A 27656-nucleotide genomic window follows, 5' to 3' on the forward strand; every position below is an offset into this window, starting at 1 on the left:
TAACATATTTATTAATGATCTTGTAGGGGGCATTCAGAGTAGAATTTCAATATTTGCAGATGACACTAAACTCTGCAGGGTAATCAATACAGAGGAGGACAATTTTATATTACAGGATGATTTATGCAAACTAGAAGCTTGGGCTGATAAATGGCAAATGAGCTTCAATGGGGATAAATGTAAGGTCATGCACTTGGGTAGAAGTAATAAGATGTATAACTATGTGCTTAATTCTAAAACTCTGGGCAAAACCGTCAATGAAAAAGACCTGGGTGTATGGGTGGACGACAAACTCATATTCAGTGGCCAGTGTCAGGCAGCTGCTACAAAGGCAAATAAAATAATGGGATGCACTAAAAGAGGCATAGATGCTCATGAGGAGAACATAATTTTACCTCTATACAAGTCACTAGTTCGACCATACTTAGAATACTATGTACATTTCTGGTCTCCGATGTATAAGAAAGACATAGCTGAACTAGAGCGGGTGCAGAGAAGAGCGACCAAGGTTATTAGAGGACTGGGGGTCTGCAATACCAAGATAGGTTATTACACTTGGGGCTATTTAGTTTGGAAAAACGAAGACTAAGGGGTGATCTTATGTTAATGTATAAATATATGAGGGAACAGTACAGAGACCTTTCTGATGATCTTTATAATCATAGACCAGAGACAGGGACAAGGGGGCATCCTCTAGGTCTGGAGGAAAGAAGGTTTAAGCATAATAACAGACACGGATTCTTTACTGTAAGAGCAGTGAGACTATGGAACTCTCTGCCGTATGATGTTGTAATGAGTGATTCATTACTTAAATTTAAGAGGGGACTGGATACCTTTCTGGAAAAGTATAATGTTACAGGTTATATATACTAGATTCCTTGTTAGGGTGTTGATCCAAGGAACTAGTCTGATTGCCATATGTGGAGTCGGGAAGGATTTTTTTCCCCAATGTGGAGCTTACTCTTTGCTTCATGAGGTTTTTTGCCTTCCTCTGGATCAACATGTTAGGGCATGTTAGGTTAGGCTATGGGTTGAACTAGGTGGACTTAAAGTCTTCCTTCAACCTTAATAACTATGTTACTATGTTACTATGTTAGATCTGCACACTTCCATACACAGAACTATGTGTGAGACAAACAGGTCTGATTTTACAAAGTGAACCACACTCAGAAGTGGAGAATAGCCATCTCTCCCAACTCTACAGCTGCTCACAATCAACCTGTCATGGCCGATTAACTCCTTCTAGTCCTATCTGTACTGAAGCATTAATCCAGGTTTATCTCCCATCCACTAGGTGTCCTACAGCTTCCTTATAAACTGTTCACACCTGGTCTCTGTTTGGAAGTGATGATCAGTTTTTAAACCCTTTCTGACATCTGACGTACTATCCCGTAGAGGTGATATGGGCCCGTATGACCACCAACGGGATAGTACGTCATCACCGATCAGCCGCGCTGACGGGGGGAGCGCGGCCGATTGGGGCCGAGTGTCAGCTGACTATCTCAGCTGACATCCGGCACTATGTGCCAGGAGTGGTCACGGACCGCTCCTGGCACATTAACCCATGGAACACAGCGATCAAAGATGATCGCAGCATTCCGGCGGCACAGGGAAGCATCGCGCAGGGAGGGGACTCCCTGCGTGCTTCCCTGAGACCTTCGGATGTGATCGCGTTGCTCTGAGGGTCTCCTACCTCCTGCTCCCTGCAGGCCCGGATCCAAAATGGCCGTGGGGGGCCTTCTGGGTGCTGCAGGGAGGTGGCTTTCAAGCATCTGCTCAGAGCAGGCGCCAGGAAGCCTCACTGCAATGCCTGTCAGATCGCTAATCTGACACAGTGCACTGCAAAGTGTCAGATCAGCGATCTGTCACTATGATGTGATGTCCCCCCTGGGGCAATGTAAAAAAGTTTTTAAAAAAAATCCTAAATAAAGAAAAAAAAATATTGTTCCAATAAATACATTTCTTTATCTAAATAAAAATAAAAATAAAAGTACACATATTTAGTATCGCTGCGTCTGTAACGACCCAACCTATAAAACTGTCCCACTAGTTAACCCCTTCAGTGAACACAATGTAATAAAAAAAACGAGACAAAAAAATGACGCTTTATTATCATACCGCCAAACAAAAAGTTGAATAACACGCGATCAAAAAGACGGATATAAATAACCATGGTACCGCTGAAAATGTCATCTTGTCCCGCAAAAAACAAGCCATCATACAGCATCATCAACAAAAAAATAAAAAAGTTATAGTCTTCAGAATAAAGCGATGCAAGAATAATTATTTTTTATACAAAATAGTTTTTATCGTATAAAAGCGCCAAAACATAAAAAAGATATAAATGAGGTATCGCTGTAATCATTCTGACCTGAAGAATAAAACTGCTTTATCAATTTTACTAAACCTGGAACGGTATAAGCGCCCTCCCCCCCAAAAGAAATTCATGAATAGCTGATTTTTGTTCATTCTACCTCACAAAAATTGGAATAAAAAGCGATCAAAAAATGTCATGTGCCCGAAAATAGTACCAATAAAAACGTCAACTCATCCTGCAAAAAACAAGACCTCACATGACTGTGTGGACCAAAATATGGAAAAATTATAGCTCTTAAAATGTGGAGACGCAAAAACTATTTTTTGCAATAAAAAGCGTCTTTTAGTGTGTGACGGCTGCCAATCATATAAATCCGCTAAAAAACCTGCTATAAAAGTAAATCAAACCCCCCTTCATCACCCCCTTAGTTAGGGAAAAATAATAACATTTTAAAAAATGTATTTATTTCCATTTTCCCATTAGGGTTAGGGTTGAGGCTAAAGTTAGGGTTAGGGTTGAGGCTAAAGTTAGGGTTAGAGTTGGGGCTAAAGTTAGGGTTGGGGTTGGGGCTAAAGTTAGGGTTGGGGCTAATGTTAGGGTTGGGGCTAAAGTTAGGTTTTGGATTACATTTACGGTTGGGATTAGGGTTGGGATTAGGGTTAAGGGTGTGGTTAGGGTTATGGTTGGGATTAGGGTTAGGGGTGTGTTTGGATTAGGGTTTCAGTTAGAATTGGGGGGTTTCCACTGTTCGGGCACATCAGGGGCTCTCCAAATGTGACATGGCGTCCGATCTCAATTCCAGCCAATTCTGCGTTGAAAAAGTAAAACAGTGTTCCTTCCCTTCCGAGCTCTCCCGTGTGCCCAAACAGGGGTTTACCCCAACATATGGGGTATCAGCGTACTCAGGACAAATTGGACAACAACTTTTGGAGTCCAATTTATCCTGTTACCCTTGGGAAAATACAAAACTGGGGGCTAAAAAATAATTTGTATGGGAAAAAAATGATTTTTTATTTTCACGGCTCTGCATTATAAACTGTAGTGAAACACTTTGGGGTTCAAAGTTCTCACAACACATCTAGATAAATTCCTTGGGGGGTCTAGTTTCCAATATGGGGTTACTTGTGGGGGTTTCTACTGTTTAGGTACATCAGGGGCTCTGCAAATGCAACGTGACGCTTGCAGACCAATCCATCTAAGTCTGCATTCCAAACAGCGCGCTTTCCCTTCCGAGATCTGCCATGCGCCCAAACGGTGGTTCCCCTCACATATGGGGTATCAGCGTACTCAGGACAAATTGGACAACAACTTTTTGGGTCCGATTTCTCCTGTTACCCTTAGGAAAATACAAAACTAGGGGCTAAAAAATACTTTTTGTGAAAAAAAAAAGAATTTTTATTTTCACGGCTCTGCCTTATAAACTGTATTGAAACACTTGGAGGTTCAAAGTTTTCACAACACATCTAGATAAGTTCCTTTGGGGGTCTACTTTCCAAAATGGTGTCACTTGTGGGGAGCGTCAATGTTTAGGCATATCAGGGGCTCTCAAAACGCGACATGGCATCCCATCTCAATTCCAGTCAATTTTGCATTGAAAAGTCAAATGGCGCTCCTTCCCTTCCGAGCTCTGCCATGTGCCCAAACAGAGATGGGATATCAACGTGTTTAGGACAAATTTTACAACAAGTTATGAGGTCCAATTTCTCCTGTTACCCTTGGTAAAATAAATAAATTGGAGCTGAAGTAAATTTTTTGTGGAAAAAAAGTTAAATGTTCATTTTTTTTTCAACATTCCAAAAATTCCTGTGAAACACCTGAAGGGTTAATAAACTTCTTGAATGTGGTTTTGAGCACCTTGAGATGTGCAGATTTTAGAATGGTGTCACACTTGGGTATTTTCTATCATATAGGCACCTCAAAGTGACTTCAAATGTGATGTGGTCCCTAAAAAAATGGTGTTGTAAAAATGAGAAATCGCTGGTCAACTTTTAACCCTTATAACTCCCTAACAAAAAAACAATGTTGGTTCCAAAATTGTGCTGATGTAAAGTAGACATGTGGGAAATGTTATTTATTAAGTATTTTGTGTGACATATCTCTGTGATTTAAGGGCATAAAAATTCAAAGTTGGAAAATTGTGATATGTTCAAAATTTTTGCCAAATTTCAACGCAGGTAATATCAAAGAAATTTTACCACTATCATGAAGAACAATATGTCATGAGAAAACATTGTCAGAATCATCAGGATCCGTTGAAGCATTCCAGAGTTATAACCTCATAAAGGGACAGTGGTCAGAATTGTAAAAATTGGCCCGGTCATTAACGTGCAAACCACCCTCGGGGGTAAAGGGGCTAGTATTTAGATGGAGTATCAAAAATCTGGTGACAGATTCCCTTTAACAATCAAACATAAAGTTATATTCACAACAAACTTAAGTGGTAGTAAACCATGCATTTTAATAAAGTAAAAAAAAAAATATTCAAACCAAAAGTATGCCAAACAAATACTCTTTAAGTCTGATTCACAAGATCCATGTTTAAACACTAACATGAAAAAATAGTACTGATATCATCAGTGTTTTGGATCAGAGTTTACCATCAATGTGTCATTAGTGTACAGGGTCTGTTTTTACCATCAGTGTGTCATCTATGTGTCCATTTATACCATCAGTGTGTCATTCGTTTGTCAATTTTACGATTAATGTGTCATCAATGTTTTTCAAAGATGGGTACAGAGATATACACAGGGAATCCACTCCCCACCCCCTCCTTGACTCTTTACCTATTTTTTTACATTACAAACTGTGTTTAAATATTATTTTAACTGATTTGTGTCTGATGCATCAGCACTAAATAGTCTAAGTTGGCGAAGTGAGAAAAAAGAGGCAAAAATTAAATTTAAGAGGTAAAACAAATAAAAATTGGCATGGCATATGTATTTTGCCCTCTTGCTATGAAGTCCCTAAGCATTTCTGGTGGAAGCAATTACCTTCATAAGTCCCATGTTTAGTGCAAGGAAGTCCACTTGTGTGCAATCTAAGTGTCACGGGTTTGAAAAGCCAAAGAGGCTGTATCCTCATTAATTAAGTTGCACTAATTTGTTAATTGTAATTAATTAAGTTGCATTAATTAACCAAATAACACCATGAAGACCTAGGAGATCTCCAAACAAGTCAGGGACAAAGTTGTTGATAAGAAGTCAAGGTTGGGTTATAAAAAAATAAACCAATCTATGATGATCCCCTGAAGCACCATCAAATGCATTATCATCCAATGGAATGAACATGGTACCACAAAAACCTGCCGTAGGGCTGCCCACGCAAACTCTCAGCCTAGGTAAGTAGGGCATTAATCAAAGATGCAGCACAGACCAAAAAGTAACCCTGAAGAAGCTGCAGAGTTCCCAAGCAGAGACTGAGTATCTGTCCATATGACCACAATAAACTGTACACTCGATAGAGGTGGCCTTTAAGGAAGAGTGGGCAGAAAAAAAGCCTTTCCTTTCACACAAAAATTGTAAGGCTCATTTGATTGTCAAAAGATAGGAAGGTGCTATGGTCAGATGAAACCCAAATTTTACTTTTTGGCCAACAAGGTAAGCACTCTGTCTGGTGTCAAACCAACACAGCTCATCACCCCAAGAACAACATACCCACAGTGAAACATGGTGTTGGCAGCATCACGCTGTGGGGATGTTTTTCAGAAGCAGAAAAAGGGAAAATCGTTTGGGTCGAGGGGAAGATGGATGGTGCCAAAAACAGGGATATTCATGAACAAAACCTGTTTCAGTCTTTCAGTGATTTGAGTATGGGACGGAGGTTTAAATTCCCCCCCAACAATGACCCAAAGCATACTGCTAAAGCAACACTTGAGTAGTTTAAGGGGAAAGTTGTACATTTGTTGTAGTGATCTAGTCAAAGTCCAGACCTTAATCCATGCAGAATCTGTGGTCAGACTTGAAGGTTGCTGTTTACCAGAGTAAACATTCTAAATTGAAGGATTTGGAGCAGTTTTGCCTTGAGGAATGGACAAAAATCCCACTGGTCAGATGTGGAAAGCTCAGAGACTTATCCAAAGCGACTTGCAGCTGTAATTGCTGCAAAACGAGGATCCACAAAGTACTGACTTTTGGGGGGTAAATAGTTATGCACACTGAAGTTTTCAGTGACTTTGTCCTATTTGTGGTTTGCTTCAGACAAAAAAATAAAAACAAATGTTCTTAGCTATAGGCAAGTTCTTTATATGAACTGATGCAAACCCTCACAAAAACTGTCAGATTCCAGGTTGTGAGGTAGCAAAACATGAAAAAAATGCCAAGGGGAGTGAATACTTTCACAAGCCACTGTAAATTACATGCCTTCAACTATACCTTGCAATGTTAAACACAGACATTACACGGATGATATTTGTGTGCACAACGTGTTTTTCATGGACCCAAAGACTTGTGCTGGTGCTTTTCATTTGTGATATGAGAAAATAATGGACACGTCTCTGTAAGTATTGCACGGACTCACGGTTCATGGAAAAACACGGACACGTGAACAGCCCCACAGACTATATAATGGGTACATGTTGCATCCGTAAAAAAGTGAACGCAAGTAATTAAAGGAGAAAGTTGTATGAGGGGACAATTAAATGAGTGATTGTTCCATAGTCGAACTGCTGACACCAAAAATCTATATAATCCATATACATCAAAGTTGATGAAGCCCAAAACAAATTATAATTTTATAATTCTCTAATTGTTATTATAGTGAGAAATGATCTTTAAAACAGAATGAACCATAATAACTAAGCACACTACCTAAAATAAAACCCCTTTCTGTATTCTAGCAAAGAGTTTTACAAGGACAAGGAAAACAAAACCATAGAATTGACCCGAGCAGAGCGGTAATTTGGTTGTACTAGATTAACCTTACACTTCACAAATATAATTGATTTAGGTTGTGTTGATGTGTATATAATCAATATTAATGCAATGAAAGCTCAGCCTCTGTTACAGAAAGCTTGCGATCAATAGGAGATCAGTTTACTAAATGTTCCAATACATAAAATGCTTCTTTTGGAGCAGAGCGAAATTCTGTCCATTGTCTTACATAAAAACCACATTCTTAGGGAATGTGCAGAAAACATATTTTTTCAGGCGGATTCTGCTCTGAAAATGGTTTGAAAAAGGGCTAAAAGGTCAAAAGAATGAACATACTCATCTCAGGTAAAAACGACTTGCTGTTCACATGCTCAGGCTTTTGAGCTTCCTTTACACACTTCATGTCTCTGAAGACATAATGTGGTTGTTGAGACCTTTACCAGCGTCATTGCTTCAAAAACCAATAGTGATTTTGTCATTTTTGAATGGAGTTAAAACATAAAATGGCAATACAAAAAACAACGAAAAACACTTTTAAAAAAACCATCAGCACTCAGGAAACAACTACTAAAAAGACGCTAAAATGATAACTAAAATGAACCTGACAGCTGATACATGCTGCCCGATCCACTGTCAGAATGTATCAAGCACTGGCTCTATGACCTCAGCAGGGTATGTTTTTCCTAAACAAGCCCTTTAACCACCAGCAGGGTAACCACCTGCCTGTTTTCACCTCCCTAACTAGGCCATATTTTACAATCCTGACCAGTGTCACTTTATGAGGTGATTCTCTTGAACGCTTCAACATATCCCAATGATTTTGAGTTGTTTTTTGTGACACATTTTACTTCATGATAGTAGTAAATTTATGTCGATATGATTTGCGTATTTTATGAAAATATGGAAAATTTTACAAAACTTATGAAAAATTCACAATTTTTGAACTTTGAATTTTTATGTCCTAAAAAAAATCAAACTACACAAAAGAATTAATAAATAACATTTATCACATGTCTACCCGATGTTAGCTTCATTATTGAAAGATATTTTCCTTTTATTAGGAAGTTTGAAGGGTGAAAAAAATCCAGTAGTTTTTCATTTTCCAACGAAATTAAGAAATCCTATTTTTTTAGGGACCACTTCATTTTTAAAGTAACTTTGACGATCCTATAAGTCAGAAAACCCTCAAATTAGACCCCATTGTAAAAAAAAATGGCACCCCTCACAGTATGCAAAAGCGCATTGAAGAAGTTTGCTAACACTTCAGGTGCTTCATAAGAATAATAGCTAAGTGGAGAAAAATAATGAAAAAAATGCGTGTTTTTCACTAAAATGTTCTTTTAGCTCCAAATTTTTCACTTTCACATGGGTAACAGGAGAAATTGGACCACTTAATTTGTTGTGCAATTTCCCCTGAATATAATCAAATGTCGTGGACAACTACTGTATGGGTACATAGCAGGGTTCAGAAGGGAAGGATGACCATTTAACTTTTGGAGCACTGATTTGGCAGGAATTGACTGCTCGCACCATGCCACATTTGAAGAGCCGCTGAGGTGACAAAACCGCAGAAACCCCCCACAAGTGACCTGTAAAGGAAAGTGCCCCAGGTTTTTACATGTATATTTGTATTTGCATCATATCAGTGCAGGTGCCCGATGCTTCAAATAGCCCTGCTGCCAGCACACCCACAGATGCGTGCAGGGATGCCTGTGCCCGAAGCGGTGACATCATATTCACCGCACCAGTGCTGGCACCCAGCCTGCACATGTGCAGGAGGAGGGCGGGGGGGGCGGCATGTCTTCACAGGAGCACGAACTGCTGGATTTAAATATCTGACAGCGGCAGCAATCAGTCTCTCGTCTATGCCTGCCCCCTCCTGTTCACCTGACCTGCCTCTGTCCCCCCTCTCCATCCCCATGTGTCCTCTTCTTTCCTGCTTCCACCCCTCAGCCCACCATCACCGCAGCCCTCAGTGTCCTCCCCACCTGATCTCTCTCTCATTACCTCCCTACCTTCCGTCTCTCTATGTGCAGCAGCCCACTGCCTCCTCTGTCCCATGTTCTTCGCCTGCCCCCTGCTACTTTCCTGATGCACCCTGTCCTCTTAGCCCCATTTTTTAATTTTCAAAAGAACTATGGACCAAATAATTTATAAACACAATTTCACCTGAGTTTGCCAATATCCTACATGTGATTGGAAATTAGTTTTCAGGCACAGTACAAAGTTCAGAAGGGAAACAGAGCCATATTGAAATGCAGATATGGCTGGGATGGTTTGGGAGTGCCATGTTACATTGGCAGCGCCCCTGAGGTGCCAGAACAATGAACTCCCCCCATAACTGACACCATTTTACAAACTGCTCCCCTCAGTAAATACATCTAGTGATGCAGTGAGGATATTGATACCGCTTGTGTGTCACAGAATTTTATAACATTGGGGAGTTAACAAATAATAATTGCATTTTGATTAATAAAATACTATTTTAGCCTCATATTTAACATTTTTGGCCGCGTAGTTTGTTACACAATTTATTCTGAAATTAGCAGTACCCTAGATGTGACTGTACAGTACTGTTTGGCCACACGGCAGGGCATGGGAGGGTAGGAGTGCTATTTGACTTTTGCAGTGCAGATTTTCCTACAATAGTTTGCACACTCTATTTGCAGAAAGCCTAAGTGCAAGAACAGCAAAAAAAAAGCCTCAAGTGACCCCTTTATTAGAATTTACACCCCTCTGGGAAGTCATTTGCTGGTGTAGTGACGATTTTGACTCTTTGGGCTTGTTTTCACTTGCGAGGAACACGTCCGTGTCTCGCATGTGGAAACGAAGCTCTGGTGCCGGCACTGTGGAGCGGAGCGTGCGGCCGCATAGCAACACATGGAGCCGCACGCTCCGCTCCAGAGTGCCGGCACCAGAGCTTCGTTTCCACATGCGAGACACGGACGTGTTCCTCGCAAGTGAAAACAAGCCCTTTGAGTGATTTCCTGTAACACACAGTGGAAGTTGCAGAGTGAAAATGCACATAAGATAATAATAATCTTTTAATTATATAGCGCCAACATATTCTGCAGCGCTTTACAGTTTGCACACATTACTTATGCCCAGTTCATTGTGCCCAACTCGTGCTTCGGCCGGTTTCACACGTCCAGATAATTCCGGTACCGGAAAAAAAATATCGTGTCCATGTGCCCCTACATTTCTGTGGCACATCAGTGGGGCGCACAGGGGGTGGGAGGGCGGGGGGCACATAGATCTTTATTTTAAACACTATTATTCATATCTTCTCTGCAGCAAACGCTGCTGCAGGGAAGATATGAATCGCGGCTTCAGCAGCAGTGGGGGGGACAGCACTTAATGTAGCGCTGTCTCCTGCACGGCACACGGACTGCACACGGACAACGTCCGTGTGCGGTACGTGTTTTACACGGACCCATTGACTTTAATGGGTCCGTCTAATACGTGCGTTCCCACGAACACTGACATGTCTCCGTGTTTGGCACACGGAGACACGGTCCGCAAAAAAATCAATGACATCTGCACAGATGCATTGATTTTTATGTGTCTATGTGTGTCAGTGTCTCCGGTACGTGAGGAAACTGTCACCTCACGTACCGGAGACACTAACGTGTGAAACCGGCCTTCTGGTGCAACGAACCCATAAATTAAGAGGACTCTTCTCACTAAGAGAAATGCCAAACATGTGGACTCTGTAATTTAGGTGGTGCTCAGAACGGACAGGGGCATTTGGATTTGGAAGCAAAGAGATCACTGGATTTCTTTTAGTGGGAGGCATATCACTTTTCCAGGGCCTTTATGCTACTTGCACTGGGGACACCCCTACATTTCCATAAACAGATGGCGGACATGAGTGGGGACTTGTTTTTTGTGGATTGAGATGAAGATTTTATTGGAGGCATTTTTGGTACAGAACATTTTGGAACAGTTCACATTTATCCTGCGCTCTATGCTAAACACTTACATTGGGGTTTCCATCTAAATCTTTGAAATGTGTGATTCAGATGAGACCCCCGACGGATCCATTCACTAATAAGGCAAGCAGAGCTACTCCTGACTTCATTTGGCCTCTGTTCAGCAGTGTGCACTCCTAAAATGAGGAACATCGTTACATCATAGTCCAGATGGAGTCCAAAATAACTCTATCTGCCTCATTATAGGGAATGTTTCCTTGGGGTTCTGTCTGAATAACGTATTTCAGAGATTTACAAGGAAACCCCTGTGCAAGCGCTCAGCGCAGAGCACAGGATAAATGTGAGCAGAGCCTTACTGCAATCTTTGGAAGGCAGAATGAAAAAATCAAAAGAAGGTGAAGAATTGTTTACACTTTTTAGCAAAAAACCCCCCACTTTATTCTGTATCACCATATTTTGAGAGCTATCATTTTTCTATTTTCCTGCCGACAGAGTTATTGTTTTTTGTGGGACAAGTTGGAGTTTTTAATTGGCATTAATTTTTGGCACATGACATTTTTTGATCACTTTCTATTGCGATTTTTGGAAGGCAGAATTAGCAAAAACATCAATTTAGGAATTTTTTTGTTGTTGTTTTTTTATGCTGCTCACCATGTGTTAAAAGTCATAAAAAGGCTTAATTCTTAAAAACAATGTTGTAAAAAAATGTTTTTTCATCGATATATTCTGAAAGCTATAGCAGTTTTATTTTTCCGCTGACAGAGCTGCATGGGTGCTTGTTTTTTGCAGGACAAGATGACATTTTCAGGGATAACAATCATACTTACGTACGACTTTTTGATCACATTTCATTCCATATTTTGAATGGCTGTATGATGAAAAAACTTTGTTTTTGCTACGTTTTTGTTTTTACGTTATTCAAGAAAGAGGTTAAATAATGTGACATTTCAATTTTATTTTGTACTTTTTTACTTAGTCCTATAGCACTTCAACTTTTAATTCTCTTATCATTGCTGCAACCCATTGCAATACTCATGTACTGTAATGCATCATAGCTGTCAGTGTTACACTGACCAAATGCCTTTTAGACCATGCTGCTTGCATGGTCTAACAGGCCACCATAGCTGGCAGACTCATAGGTAATTATTTGACCTCCAATTGCCATTACTACCATGCGCGATTACATTGTGGAGGTGCTGATCGGGTGGGAGAGGGAACCCTCTCCCAGCCTTCTTAATGCTGCGGTCACTGTTGATTGTGCCATTTAGAGGGTTAAAAGCCAGGAGCAGTGAGGTCAATTTGTGGGAAACCCTTCCCGATCATGACATACAGTTACATCAAATGTTGGAAAGGGGTTAAATCCTTTACATTTGATCCCCTATTAAAATCTTTTATTGCAGTTTAGTGCTTGAAACAATTTGCAGATTATCTTGAATATTATATTCTGGATTAAAATAGTGTAAAGTATTATAAATTATATACATAATCCTCAATTACATAAAGGCTTCATATGCACAACTGACTTTGTCTGCTGGATTTCTAGAAAATACTTTTTTTCTCTAGAAAATACTACAGTAATTTACATAGACAATAAAGTATCCCATCTAGATTATACTCTATATTGTTCTTACCAATCCCATATTTTGTTTTGTAATAGTTCTTGGTAAATTCATCACAGTCACATAAGATTATCTTTCGTCCCCAAGCATTGATTGCAGCACCAATCGTCAGATCATTATCGTTGTAAAATTCTTGATGCACAAATCCTGTCTGTTATACGACATGTGATAAAATACATAGTAATATAATTATATAAGTGGAAAAAAGACACAGATCCTTCCAGTTCAATCTTTCTCCACCAGTTATACAATCTCTATCGCTAGATTATTTAGACCCTACAATACCATTTCCTCTGAGAAAAGCATCCAGCTCTTTCATAAACATTGTCATAATGTCTGCCATCACTACCTCTTGTAGTAGGGAATTACCCAGTCTTACTGCTCTAACTGTAAAGAACCCTTTCCTATTTAGCTGCTAGAGTTGCCTTTCCTCCTCCCGTAATGAATTCCCCCTGGTCCTTTGTAAGGTCATTGGAAGGAATAACCCATGTGCCAGTGTTTTGTACTAACCACACATAGATTTATACATGTAAATGAGATCCCATCTGAGGCGTCTTTTTTCTAAGCTAAACAAGCCCAATTTTTCCAACCTCTCCTCATATGAGAGGCCTTCCATCCCTTGTAATAATCTAGTTCCCCACCTTTGAACTGATTCTATCAAGCCAATATCCTTTTTAAAATCTGGAAAACAAAACTGCATTTCTAGATGTAGCTTCACAAGAGATTTATAAAGGGGTAACAATACATTTGAATCATGGGATTTTCTCTCTCTATTTATACACCTTAATATCATGTTTGCCTCTATAATTCCAAGTATATTTTCCTTGTATGATCCCTGTAATCCCTTGTATATTTCCATTTAATGTGTATGCAGCAATATTATTTATTAGTGAGGATATAAAACTTTTATTTTTTGTCAAACGTAGCAATGGTAAATGTTTAATAAATCCCAATTGCAAATATGATTTTTTGCCAAAAATACAGTCAATAAGTTAAAAAAATACCACTGAAGGTGGTCTTAACCCCTTAACGACCGCCGATATGCCTTTTAACGGCGGCAGTTAAGGGTAATTATGCCTGAGTGCCGCTTTTTAACGGCGCTCAGAAATAAGTGTACAGGTCCTTCTCAAAAAATTAGCATATAGTGTTAAATTTCATTATTTACCATAATGTAATGATTACAATTAAACTTTCATATATTATAGATTCATTATCCACCAACTGAAATTTGTCAGGTCTTTTATTGTTTTAATACTGATGATTTTGGCATACAACTCCTGATAACCCAAAAAACCTGTCTCAATAAATTAGCATATCAAGAAAAGGTTCTCTAAACGACCTATTACCCTAATCTTCTGAATCAACTAATTAACTCTAAACACATGCAAAAGATACCTGAGGCTTATATAAACTCCCTGCCGGGTTCATTACTCAAAACCCCCATCATGGGTAAGACTAGCGACCTGACAGATGTCAAAAAGGCCATCATTGACACCCTCAAGCAAGAGGGTAAGACCCAGAAAGAAATTTCTCAACAAATAGGCTGTTCCCAGAGTGGTGTATCAAGGCACCTCAATGGTAAGTCTGTTGGAAGGAAACAATGTGGCAGAAAACGCTGTACAACGAGAAGAGGAGACCGGACCCTGAGGAAGATTGTGGAGAAGGACCGATTCCAGACCTTGGGGAACCTGAGGAAGCAGTGGACTGAGTCTGGTGTGGAAACATCCAGAGCCACCGTGCACAGGCGTGTGCAGGAAATGGGCTACAGGTGCCGCATTCCCCAGGTAAAGCCACTTTTGAACCATAAACAGCGGCAGAAGCGCCTGACCTGGGCTACAGAGAAGCAGCACTGGACTGTTGCTAAGTGGTCCCAAGTACTTTTTTCTGATGAAAGCAAATTTTGCATGTCATTCGGAAATCAAGGTGCCAGAGTCTGGAGGAAGACTGGGGAGAAGGAAATGCCAAAATGCCTGAAGTCCAGTGTCAAGTACCCACAGTCAGTGATGGTGTGGGGTGCCATGTCAGCTGCTGGTGTTGGTCCACTGTGTTTCATCAAGGGCAGGGTCAATGCTTTATGGTGATGAAGATTTCATTTTTTCAGCACGACCTGGCACCTGCTCACAGTGCCAAAACTACTGGTAAATGGTTTACTGACCATGGTATTACTGTGCTCAATTGGCCTGCCAACTCTCCTGACCTGAACCCCATAGAGAATCTGTGGATATTGTGAAGAGAAAGTTGAGAGACGCAAGACCCAACACTCTGGATGAGCTTAAGGCCGCTATTGAAGCATCCTGGGCCTCCATAACATCTCAGCAGTGTCACAGGCTGATTGCCTCCATGCCACGCCGCATTGAAGCAGTCATTTCTGCCAAAGGATTCCCGACCAAGTATTGAGTGCATAACTGAACATTATTATTTGATGGTTTTTTTGTTTGTTATTAAAAAACACTTTTATTTGATTGGATGGGTGAAATATGCTAATTTATTGAGACAGGTTTTTTGGGTTATCAGGAGTTGTATGCCAAAATCATCAGTATTAAAACAATAAAAGACCTGACAAATTTCAGTTGGTGGATAATGAATCTATTATATATGAAAGTTTAATTGTAATCATTACATTATGGTAAATAATGAAATTTAACACTATATGCTAATTTTTTGAGAAGGACCTGTATAGCGCTCCCAGGCGTCGGAATTTTCTCCGAAGTCTCGGCTACCAGGGGTAGCCGAGACCCCACAGAACATGATTTAGGTCGGTTTTTACAGACCCCAGTGTTGCAATCGCCATTATTAACTAAATAACGGAGACCGCAAAAAAAAGTCTGATTTCCCATTTAAATTTCTCTCTCCTCTGATTCGATCGCACATCAGAGGAGAGAGAAATGGGTTTCCCCGATCCCTCCCTGGTACCTTCGGTATCCCTGGATCCTCCTGCATTTCCCCGTGATGTCCCCCGGCCGGCGGTTTCTTCTTCCAGGAAGAAAATGGCGGGTGCATGCTCAGTGCGCCCTCCTAGATCTGCCGGCCAGCACTTGGCAACAATAGGAAATTTTTCCTATTGGTTCATTTCAATCACTGTCATAGAGCCTATTACAATGATCAAAATAAATAAATAGTAAATAAAAATCCCTTTATCACCCCCTTAGATAGGTAAAATAGTAAAATAAAATTTTTTATTTATTTCTATTTTTCCATTAGGGTTAGGGTTGGGCTAAAGGTAGTGTTGGACTAAAGTTAGGGTTGGGTTAAAGGTAGGGTTGGGCTATGGTTAGGGTTGGGCTAGGGTTAGTGTTGGGCTAAAGTTAGGGTTGTGGTTAGGGTTGTTGTTATGGTTATGGTTAGAGTTGGGATTAGGTTTGGGAGTGTGTTGGGGTTAGGGTTGGAGTTAGAATTGGGGGGTTCCACTGTTTAGGTACATCAGGGGGTCTCCAAATGTGACATGGCACCACCATTGATTCTAGCCAATTTTGCGTTCAAAAAATCAAACGGTGCTCCCTCCTAAAGACATTTTACCACTAACATGAAGTATAATATTTCATGAAAAAAATATCTCAGAATCAGTGGGATCTGTTAAAGCGTTCTAGAGCTATAACTTCATAAAGTGACAGTGGTCAGAATTGTAAAAATTGGCTTGGTCATTAAGAACCAAATTGGCTCTGTCACTAAGGGGTTAAATATGTTCAAATGTGGAAACTTACAGTATATTTGAATATATGTAAGATTACCTTTTTTAAATGATTAAAGGACAAAAATCATATTTGCAATTGGGATTTATTAAACATTTAGCACCATTTGCCTGCTATAGTGTCTGTGTTGCATTATATTATACTCTGTCAACTGCTGGCTGCACAGTTAACCAAGAACCCATCAGTGAGCTCACAGGAGTTTATAACTGTTACCTTCTTTCTTCTTAGTTCTACTCAGCTGATTTATGAACACATGAAAGTAGAGCTGAACTTTGTGGTCAGAAAGCAGTGGAGAGGAGCTCTGAAAAATGAGGGTATGAGTTATAAACTGTCAGAATATGCAAATTGTCACTTCAGAGAGGAAGAGGACTAGAACTTAAGTTCCACCTATTGGAAGTAGCAATCGTAAAAGTCAATATCGACTCTTTAACGAGCCTTGTCACATGACTTAGGATAAAAGCCATAACCAGTATCTCAATTTGCAGGCACTGTGGTTTGGGGTACTGCCCCTCATCAGTGCAAAGTGTGAGACCTGGTTTGGCTGTGTGAGACGCGTCATTGCCACATCTGCTGCCCAGCGATTACAGTAGCAGAGTGATGAGATCAGCAGCTTGCTGACATCATCACTCCACTGCACTCCATCTGAATACAGGGAAAGGGAGTCGACTGCGGCCCGCTAGAGATCCTCTTGAGGGCCACAAGTTGTGCAGGCCTAGCTTAAATATATCTGTGAAGCTCTGAGTGCGGAGCTCAGGGCAACTGCGCCTCTGCTCCCCCGAGAGAGACACTGCTGGCGCACGTCATTCTACTCCTGATTCTTTTTCGGACCGTATGTTGTGCATGCCAGGCTCCGGATGGGCCTCTCTGAGTGCGGGGCCCAAGGCAACCGCCCCCTCTGCTACCACTCGTTAGCTACGATGCTGAAGCACATCATTCTGCTCCTGATCAGGACAAAGCTGCCTTTAAATGATTGACAGCATGTCTGAGCACACAAGCTCAGATCAGTCTTCACAGATCCTACCAGAACTTTTGAGAACCAGTGTGACACAAAGAAGGCAATGGACTTGGCACTATCATATAATTAAAATTGGGAACTTCTGTGTGAACTTGGTGTGACATCAGTTCTGCTGCACTTGTCGCCCTCCCCCTCTCCCTCTACCACAGAGATGGTTTTAAGAAAGATTTGAAATAAAGAGAAAACTTTTTATGGACATTGGTGAGTGGCGCTAACTTTCTTCTTCACTGTACACACGCTTTTGAGAACCAGTCCATTCGGCACTTGTCAGTTGAAGAGTCCAGCACGGCAATGTCAGATACCACAACACTTTGGCAAGCTCAAATGACAAACTTTATAATCCTCTGTACCCTGACAATGCTTGGAAGCGAAAATTATGTCTCCTTCAATAGACTAGCGCTGTAATGTGCTTTCCAATGACAAGACGATCATAGTGATTGTCTACTAAAAAGGGCCAGCCCTCTAAAACATTGACAGAATCCATACAGGGATGTTTGTCATCTGAACTACTGTAATCAGACGTCCTATCAACCACTTCAATGCAGCTCCTTTCATACAAAGGCCCCGATCAGAAGCAGAGTGACATGCTCTTCATATTGTCCAAATCATGTGCCCGGAAGAGAGCAGAACAAACGTAACAGACAAAAACTAGTGCCTGCATCTCAGCAAAGGATTACAGTGCCTTGCGAAAGTATTCGGCCCCCTGGAACTTTTCAACCTTTTACCACATATCATGCTTCAAACATAAAGATACCAAATGTAAATTTTTGGTGAAGAATTAACAAGTGGAACACAATTGTGAAGTTGAACAAAATGTATTGGTTATTTTAAATTTTGGTGTAAAATCAAAAACTGAAAAGTGGGGCGTGCAATATTATAGGCCCCTTTAACTTAATAATTTGTTGCGCCAACTTTTGCTGCGATTACAGCTGCAAGTCGCTTGGGGTATCTCTCTATCAGTTTTTTTTACATTGAAAGACTGAAATTCTTGCCCATTCTTCCTTGGCAAACAGCTCGAGCTCAGTGAGGTTTGATGGAGAACGTTTGTGAACAGCAGTTTTCAGCTCTTTCCACAGATTCTCGATTGGATTGAGGTCTGGACTTTGACTTGGCCATTCTAACACCTGGATACATTTATTTGTGAACCATTGCATTGTAGATTTTGCTTTATGTTTGGGATCATTTTCTTGTTGGAAGACAAATCTCCGTCCAAGTCTCAGGTCTTTTGCAGACTCCAACAGGTTTTCTTCAAGAATGGTCCGGTATTTGGCTCCATCCATCTTCCCATCAATTTTAACTATCTTCCCTGTCCCTGCTGAAGAAAAGCAGGCCCAAACCATGATGCTGCCACCACCATGTTTGACAGTGGGGATGGTGTGTTCAGGGTGATGAGCTCTGTTGCCTTTATGCCAAACATATAGTTTGGCATTGATGCCAAAAAGTTCGATTTTGGTTTCATCTGACCAGAGCACCTTCTTCCACATGTTTGGTGTGTCTCCCAGGTGGCTTGTTGCAAACGTTAAACGACACTTTTTCTGGATATCTTTGAGAAATGGCTTTCTTCTTGCCACTCTTCCATAATGGCTAGATTTGTGCAGTGTAAGACTGATTGTTGTCCTATGGACAGACTGTCCCACCTCAGCTGTAGATCTCTGCAGTTCATCCAGAGTGATCATTGGCCTCTTGGCTGCATCTCTGATCAGTCTTCTCCTTGTTTGAACTTAATTGAATTAAAATTTAGAGGGACGGCCGGGTCTTGGTAGATTTGCAGTGGTATGATACTCCTTCCATTTCAATATGATCGCTTGCACAGTGCTGCTTTGGATGTTTAAAGTTTTCGAAATCATTTTGTATCCAATTCAGGCTTTAACCTTCTCCACAACACTATCACGGACCTGCCTGTTGTGTTCCTTGGTCTTCAGGATGCTCTCTGTGCTTCAAAGAGAACCCTTCGACTATCACAGAGCAGGGGCATTTATACGGAGACTTTATTACACACAGGTGGATTATATTTATAATCATTATGCATTTAGGACAACATTGAATCATTCAGAGATCCACAATGAACTTCTGGAGTGAGTTTGCTGCACTGAAAGTAAAGGGGCCGAATAATATTACACACCCCACTTTTCAGTTTTTGAGTTTCCACAAAAATTTAAAATAACAAAATAAATTGCATTCAACTTCACAATTGTGTTCCACTTGTTGTTGATTCTTCACCAAAAATGCACATTTGGTATCTTTATGTTTGAAGCATGATATGTGGGAAAAGGCTGAAAAGTTCCAGGGGGCCGAATACTTTCGCAAGGCAGTGTATGTAACCCAGACCGAGATGTGCTCATACCATATATATTAAAAAAGCAAATGTTATGCAGAGTTAGAACTTGTGAAAGGAGGCAAATAGTAGTGGAAAACCCATTTAAAGGGTTGGGAATTTCATGCAGATTTCTTGTGCACATTACCTAGTAAAAATCCACAACAACTCACCATCTACTATATAATCGTCTAATTCTGTCTGTTTGTCTGTAACGGAAATCCCGCCCGTGACCAATCAGAGACAGGCGCAGTCCTGCCACGAATTGGCACGGGATTTGAACCACACTTCGCTGATTGGTCGCGCCCGGCGAGCCGCGACCAATCAGCGATATTGGCGCGGGATTTAAACACTGCTTCTAGAATACCTGATGCGTTAGAATCGGGTCACCATCTAGTACAATATATATTACTGAAGTTCTCTAATGAAGCAAAAAAATAACTATGGCTCTCAGGGGATCCTGAGGATTTTTTAATCTACAGCATGTCTATAAGAGTAAGTTAACACTCAGCACATTTTTCAGCATTTTTTTCTGCAGCAAAACCTGACCTCTTGGCAGGAAAGAAACTACAGAAAAAAAGCATGTTTTCCTTGGTTTTTCGCGTGGTTTTTGTGGTGGTTTTGGCATGCTAGATTTGTCTGTTGTGAATGCTGATGAAGTTTAGTGGTGAAAAATGTCCTACTCCAAAGAGGCTTTGGCACAAAAAAACACTGCAAAACAGGATACCAGCCTTTTTGGTACTTTTTTCAGTGTTTTTTCACCACCCATTCCAGTCAATGTGAAAAACGCTGAAAAAAACGCTGAAAGAAATGACATGCTCTATGTCCAAAAAACCATGCAAAGCATAAAATACTGACGACAAAAAAAACTATGTGTGTGCATGAGATTTCTGAAATCTCATAGGCTTTGCTGGTAGTGTAAAAAGCAGATGAAAAGTAGCATAAAAAACACATAAAAAAAGCGCAGCAAAAACGCCCTGTGTGAACTTAGTCTTATCCTGTCCAAAGCAATGGAACAGGTGAAAACCACAGTAAATCTGCAGACAAATCCGCATGTATTACATTCATCTTAGTCTTTGCTTATACCAGTGATGAGGCTGTGTTCAGAACCCAATCACACACATCATAACAGAACCCAAACGGCTCACATTAAAGTCAACAGACCCCGTTTAGTCAATGGGGTTCATCGAGGACAGTTGATGTCTGTAATTAGATGGATCTGGCACTGTGGTCATTTTTGTTGTTCTGCCCCTATAACAAAGCAGAACAAAGGAAATGAACCAAAAGATCTAGAAACACTGAAGCAGCAAACTTTGTGAAAATCAAAACTTGTGTCATTCTTACGAGAGTATATAGTGACATATGGCACAGCATACCTTCTTAGGCACTGGACAGCATTGGTGACATTTAAATGTTGCTGTCATAAATTGACAGTGGCATTTAAGTGGTTAAACTACAGCAATCGAAAAGCACTTCTGTCGCTCCTGAGCCGGCTTCATACTTTGCTTACTGACCAATGACGAAAATGTACATCATCGGCCGTTAACTAGTTAAATTAATATATGGTTATTTTTAAAGACAATGAAGATATCATTAGGTATACAAGGATGTGAAAATCTTACTTTAAGATTATCCAAAATATAACGACCTCCATGTCCCATTGGGCCAAAAACATTGAGGACAGTGCGAGACGTGATCTCTCCAGGATTATGCATTCTTGCTGAACCTTGCTGGAAAGGATACAGAGATAACTCAGAATCATTTGACATGTAAAACGCCATGGAATAAATGGCGCTATAATAATAAATAATAATAATATCACATATGTGTTACAATCATGTTACACACGTTCCTCTACCTGCTGAAGACCACGTGTGCATTGTAGAAGCGACCCATAAGTAAACTGCAGGCGACACAAATCAGGGGCATTTTTTCTGCCAGTAACTTTTTTTTACCTTAGGTAGTTTTCCTCGATGGAGAAAGACTGGAACAGTATCCCGTCCGGAATTTGGTGGAATGACCTCTATAATTTCCACTGTGTCATACGCTAGGTAATAATGTAATATAAGTTCTCTTGCATCTCCAAAAGCTGAAGTTGTATCATCCCATAGACAGTAAAAGCGCAAAACTTGTCTATCATGATCTAGGAATTGTTTCAGAGTGTCCATACGCTCATATGGGCGTAGTGGCTTCATGTTATCTGCGATCTACAAAGAGGAAGGAGAGACACTAGTCATCAAAATGCTCACCAAAAGAAATCTAAGAACAATGTGCTTGTATGCACAGTATATATTAGAGCAGGGGTCTCAAACTGCATTTCTCGAGGGCCTCAAACCATGCGTGTTTTCAAGATTTCCTTAGCTTTGCACAAGGTGCTGGAAACATTCTGTGCAGGTGATTACATTATCACCTGTGCAATACAAGGAAATTCTGAAAACATGATCTGTTTGCGGCCCTCGAGCAATGCAGTTTGAGACCTCTGTATTAGGGGGAACATATTCTGCATAGTATAACGTTGGTCTGTCAGTGGTTGCCTGGCAGCTCTAAAAATACAGTAGCTACCACAGACAGGCTTAGTACAAGCTACTTCGTTTAACATATCCAAGGGCTTTCCCAGGCCTTCACCCTTTAATTTTTGTACAGAGATCTGGACTTATACAGGGACCTATGGGCTAAGGCCACGGAATCAGCTGCTGGCCAATGGTGCAGGATTGCATGAGTGGACAGGAAGCCAGGTCAGAAACAGGAGGACAGTCCAAGTACAATAATCAGAAAATGGAGGAGCATTCATGGAATGGACCTAGGTCTCTAACAGGAAAAAGCTCAAGAACTATAGCAGCTGAAATCTATGGATAAAAACCAGGAAAGAGAAACTATATCTGGCATCTCCCAGCAGTATGATGGGAATATAAGAAGGTTGGTACTGTCGTATTGACCAAAGCATGGAGATGATTACTCCAGCTGGACAGTACACCCATGGCGGTTCAGTGGTAAGCACTATAGCCTTGTGGTTCTGGGTTCAACTCCCACTGAGGACAACATCATCAAGGCGTTTGTATGTTATCCCCTTGCTTGTTTGTGTTTCCTCTGAATACTCTAGTTTCTTCCCACAATCCAAAGACATACTGATAGAGTGTGAGATCCAATGAGGACAGTGACAATGATGTCTGTAAAGCCCTGTGGAGTCGAATAAATGGTGCTGTATAAGTGAGAATAATAAATAGATAACACCACAAGTCCCAGGAAAGATATATATCTTTGTACCGTGTTAGCCAGTAGATAGAATAATATATTGAATTGAGAATCCTCAGTGGTTGATACCTTTTAATGGCTAACTGAAAAGATGGTAACAAATTGCAAGCTTTCGAGACTCCGCAGGTCCCTTCATCAGGCAAAGAATAAAAGGTATCAACCACTGAGGACTCTCAATTCCAAATATTATACTACAAGTCCCAGAGACCTAGTCTCCAATGGCACCCCTAGAACTGGTTATACAATGAATAAGGTGGCACCTGGTGACAGTAGTAGACATCACTGGTGCAGATCACAAAGGAGATGTGAAAGTACGGTACTATAATAGGTATCCTGAAATGTAAAATACTTGTTTCCTCTCATGCATGAATTACCGAATAGCTGGATTATGACAATGTGTAGTTGGAGACAGGCATTTCCACATTAGTTTACTTAAGAAATAAGTGCTAAATGTTGCGACAATACTTCCTGCTTTACACATACTATACTACAAAAATCTAACAATGGCAAAACCTCACTGTGGAACCAGGATCCGTACTGGCAATTGTTTTTACCTGTTTGCGAATAATAGAGTATGCATCTGCAGGAACTGATCCTGGTGGATTTATTCTGACTCCGAGTTTCCGCAGAAAGTTTCTAGTAAATTCATCACAGTTTACAATCTTGAAAGTTTTGGAGTAAAATACGATATCTTTGTTGATGTTGAAATGATCCACAGTGTAAAACTGGTCATCATTAGGGGGTGGAAGTGGAATACGATGACGTCTGATTATCGTACCTTCATTTTAGAAAATAAAACGTTATTAGGATTGTTGTAACATGGTGCGGTGGAAAGACATCATTAGGCCGGCGTCACACTGGCGTTTAAAACGGCCAAGTGCAATGCGATAAAAAAATCGCATTGCACTCGGACCAATGTTAACATATGGGGCCGCTCCCAGCAGACGACTTTTTGTCAGCCGTTTTCCTCGGTCCGAGACAATCGCAGCATGCTGCGATTGTCTCGGACCGAGGAAAAATCTCGGCTCACTCACACCCATATAAGCCTATGGGTGCGAGTGAGACAGCGCACATCACTCTGATATCATACGAGTGATGTGCGCTATAAGCGGACCCCGGCAATGGAGGAGATGGAGAAATTCATTCCTCCGCCTCCTCCGCAGCTGTGCTCCGATCCTCCCTGTGCAAGAGAATCGGAGCACAGACGCATGACACTCGGCTCCTGCTCTGCTGCGAGCAGAAGCCGAGTGTCATTAGCATATCGCATCCGATGCTCTCATATCGGATGCAATACGCTAGTGTGACGCCGGCCTTAGACTGAACGCAGGCTGTGGGCGTGATAACGGTTAATTCAGATTGGCTGGCCCAGCGCGAGCGGTTGCTTCTGTGACCAGTCAACTTAAAAATGGAGTGTAGCAATATTTCATTTTATTATTTTGCTAATTGCTGCAATGTTAAGGAGATGATGTAGCTCTGGTAACAAATTATAGGGTTAGATAAGGCTGAAAGGTTCACTTTAAGTCCATTGAAATAAAAATGATTGCATGCCATATTATGGAGTGATGGTTCTAGAGCAGACCTTGGCAAACTACAGCCTGCGGGCCAGATCCAGCAGTATGGCTGTTCCTAATCAGCCCACAGACCAAGACAGCAAAAGGGCTAGAAGCAACTGCCCACAGGACACTCTCCCCATATCCATCCACCATCCCAATTACACTGGCATCTGCATCCTCGAGATGCAGATACCGGTAAAAATCATGGTGGAGGAGGGAGCTGTGAGCTCTGTCTTCCACCATTCAGCCTGTGTGACTGTCTCAGAGAAGCAGGCACAATGGCACCTGCTGTGGAGCCTCATCGTGTGCAGTAAAGAACAGAGCAGCATGCCGGAGGCATGGGGGTGATGTGAGCAACGTTTATTTGGCTTTTTTATCATTAATTTTTGTTGGGGATATGTGGGTCTATCATTGTGTCTTTGAGGATTGTGGGGATCATATTGTTGAGTTCTTCATTCTGTGTTTGGGACAGTGGGGGACCATACTGTGGGGGACATGATAATGTCATGGTGGGTTGTGGGGGATCATACTGTGGTGGTCATAATTGGATTGGACTGTGGGATCATCATTCTGCGTTGAGGGGGCTGGAGGGGATCATTATTTGGTGTGTAATTATTCAGTATTGAGGGGCAGTGGGTGGTCATACTTTGTGGAGAGACCATGTAGAGGTCATCATTGTTTTAGGGGTCTTTGGGAGATAATATTGTGGGGGCCATTATTCCGTGTGTTGGCTGTGGGAGATCTTACTGTGTTGGGCGTGCTGTGAGGGCAAATATACTGTGTTGGTGGGTTGTGGGGGATCATACTGTGGGGGTCCTAATTCCTTGTTTGTGGGTTGTGAAGGATCATACTGAGGAGGAAACATTAGGGAACATCATGCTGTGTTAAGGGGCTGCGAGGCAATGATACCATTTGGTGGCTGTGGTGGCCATCATAACGTGTTGACGTGTTGGAGGCTATATGGGATGATACTGTGAGAGTTATCATTGTGTATTTAGGGAGCTATAGGGGATCATTCTGTGTGTGGGATCATAATTTTTTGGGGGCTGTGGGAGCCATCATACTGATTTGGTGGCTGTCGGGGATCAGACTGTGGTGGGGGACTGTGTGGGCAATTATACTTTGTGAGGGCCATCATACTGTGCTTGGTGTCAAACATTTGGTGATACTGTGTGAGCTAATACAGTATGTAGGGCTGAAGGATCATCATTTTGTGGTGGGGAATGGCTGTAGGGTCCAGTATACTGTGTGGAGAGCTATGGGGCCATCATACTGTGTGTGGAGGCTGTGTGGACATCATACAGTTTTTGGGATAGCTGTTGATCATAGTACAAAGGCTAAGCGACAGGAGTAATATTATTTATTGTATTTTCTAAACTTTATACAAATTTGTAAATGATATGGTTTTAATCTTCTTAATAAAAGCAATACAATTAGTATTAATATAAAACAATAATATGTTCTTGTAATATTGAACAGAATTAATTTCAACATATTGATTTGGCCCTCCCCAACAGTCACAGTCTTTCATGTGGCCCCTCAAGAAAATTAAATGTCCACCCTTCATCTAAAGAATAATACAGAGCTCATTAGCAAACAAGGTGTGCAGCTGTAAGAGGTCTGTGCTCACAATTTTGCTCTGTACATGTGAGCCTAGTAATTCAAATGCCAGTATTTAAAAAAAAAAAAAAAAAAACATCCAAAAGGACAAACCTTGAGGAATTCCACTGTTTTTAATTTCAGGTTCTACTACTTGAATTGTGTCATCTTCTAAGTAGAAATATATTTTACACTGCCGGACACGGTAAACTTCTTCTCTCCTCTGATGAACGTCCTCTTCAAAATATGACTCAAATGATAACACCTGAAATAAAGTAAATAAGAAGTAATGTAATAAAATGAAATAATATGACATTATTTCAAAAATAAATGTAATGATTAACTTTAGTATGATATAGCATATTAGCAGATCTTGATAATACGTATAAGGCTACTTTCACACTTCCGTCTTTAGAGCTCCGTCGCAATCCGTCAGTTTGGGAAAAAAATGGATCCTGCAAATGTGCTTGCAGGATGCGTTTTTTTCCCATACACTTGTATTAGTGACAGATCGCGACGGATTGCCACACATCGCATCCGTTGTGCGATGGATGCGTCGTGTTTTGGCGGTACTGTCAGCACAAAAAAAGTTCCATGTAACTTTTTTTGTGCATCGTGTCCGCCATTTTTGACCACGCATGTGCGGCCGAAACTCCGCCCCCTCCTCCCCGGACTGCAGAATGGGCAGCGGATGCATTGAAAAACTGCATCCGCTGCCCACGTCATGCAGTTATTTCACAACGTCCATCGGTACGTCGGCCCGACGCATTGCGACGGGCCCGTACCGACAGAAGTGTGAAGGTAGCCTAAGTTATTAAGGAGATTTTCCACTTTTCAGTACCTTAACCCATTACTTGCCAAATTAAAATTTTTACAAGTACGGATTTTTCAGAAAAGGGCATCCCAATATTCAATTAAAAATGACAATGACATGATTTCCTATTTTGAAAACATTCATTTTACAAACTTAACACAAAAAATTGGACCTAATTATAAAAATTATAAAATCTTAGTTGCTAGAAGCTAAAGATTAGGAGTTCCAAAAAAAGGACATTGGTAGATAATGGGTTAATATAAAGATAAAGACTATACACCTCAACAGTGAAATTGTAAAACCAAGAAGGAAAAGTCATGGCATTATGGAAATCACAAGATTGATTGACATGTTAATGATATGTAAAAGGTGAAAAACTGGAAACAAAATTTTTGAAACATGAAAATTTATGTAGTATCGAGTAAAAAGTCAAAAAGAGTCCATATAGGAGGCTCATGTAGTCACTTAGTATTTGGACAATATATGGTCTGTATTAATCAAGATTTATAAATAGAAATACACATAACCATTGTTATATATGTGTTTTTAATGGGGGTATAGTATGAGAATCTTGATTAGAGAATAATGTCTCCTGATGATTCGCGCACAGTAGGGGGGATGAAACGTGTAGAGACATTAGGATGTAAAGGTCGTAAAGGTGAATTATAATCCGGGTTTTATTTG

General features: G+C 40.8%; 1 protein-coding gene across 2 annotated transcripts in view; it reads right to left on the bottom strand.

The window, feature by feature from the left end:
- Nucleotides 1–27656, bottom strand: part of EFHC2 (EF-hand domain containing 2) — a 103012-nt gene that overhangs the window by 65430 nt on the left and 9926 nt on the right. For both annotated transcript variants that reach the window (XM_069761660.1, XM_069761661.1), the window contains exons 3-7: nucleotides 26273–26423; nucleotides 23561–23784; nucleotides 21710–21961; nucleotides 21377–21484; nucleotides 12749–12887 (exon numbers count right to left, since the gene is read on the bottom strand). In XM_069761660.1, the coding sequence (XP_069617761.1) occupies nucleotides 12749–12887; nucleotides 21377–21484; nucleotides 21710–21961; nucleotides 23561–23784; nucleotides 26273–26423 (874 nt within the window). The remainder of the gene's footprint in view (nucleotides 1–12748; nucleotides 12888–21376; nucleotides 21485–21709; nucleotides 21962–23560; nucleotides 23785–26272; nucleotides 26424–27656) is intronic.

Source organism: Ranitomeya imitator, chromosome 3 (genome assembly GCF_032444005.1).
Source record: "Ranitomeya imitator isolate aRanImi1 chromosome 3, aRanImi1.pri, whole genome shotgun sequence".
NCBI lineage: Eukaryota > Metazoa > Chordata > Amphibia > Anura > Dendrobatidae > Ranitomeya > Ranitomeya imitator.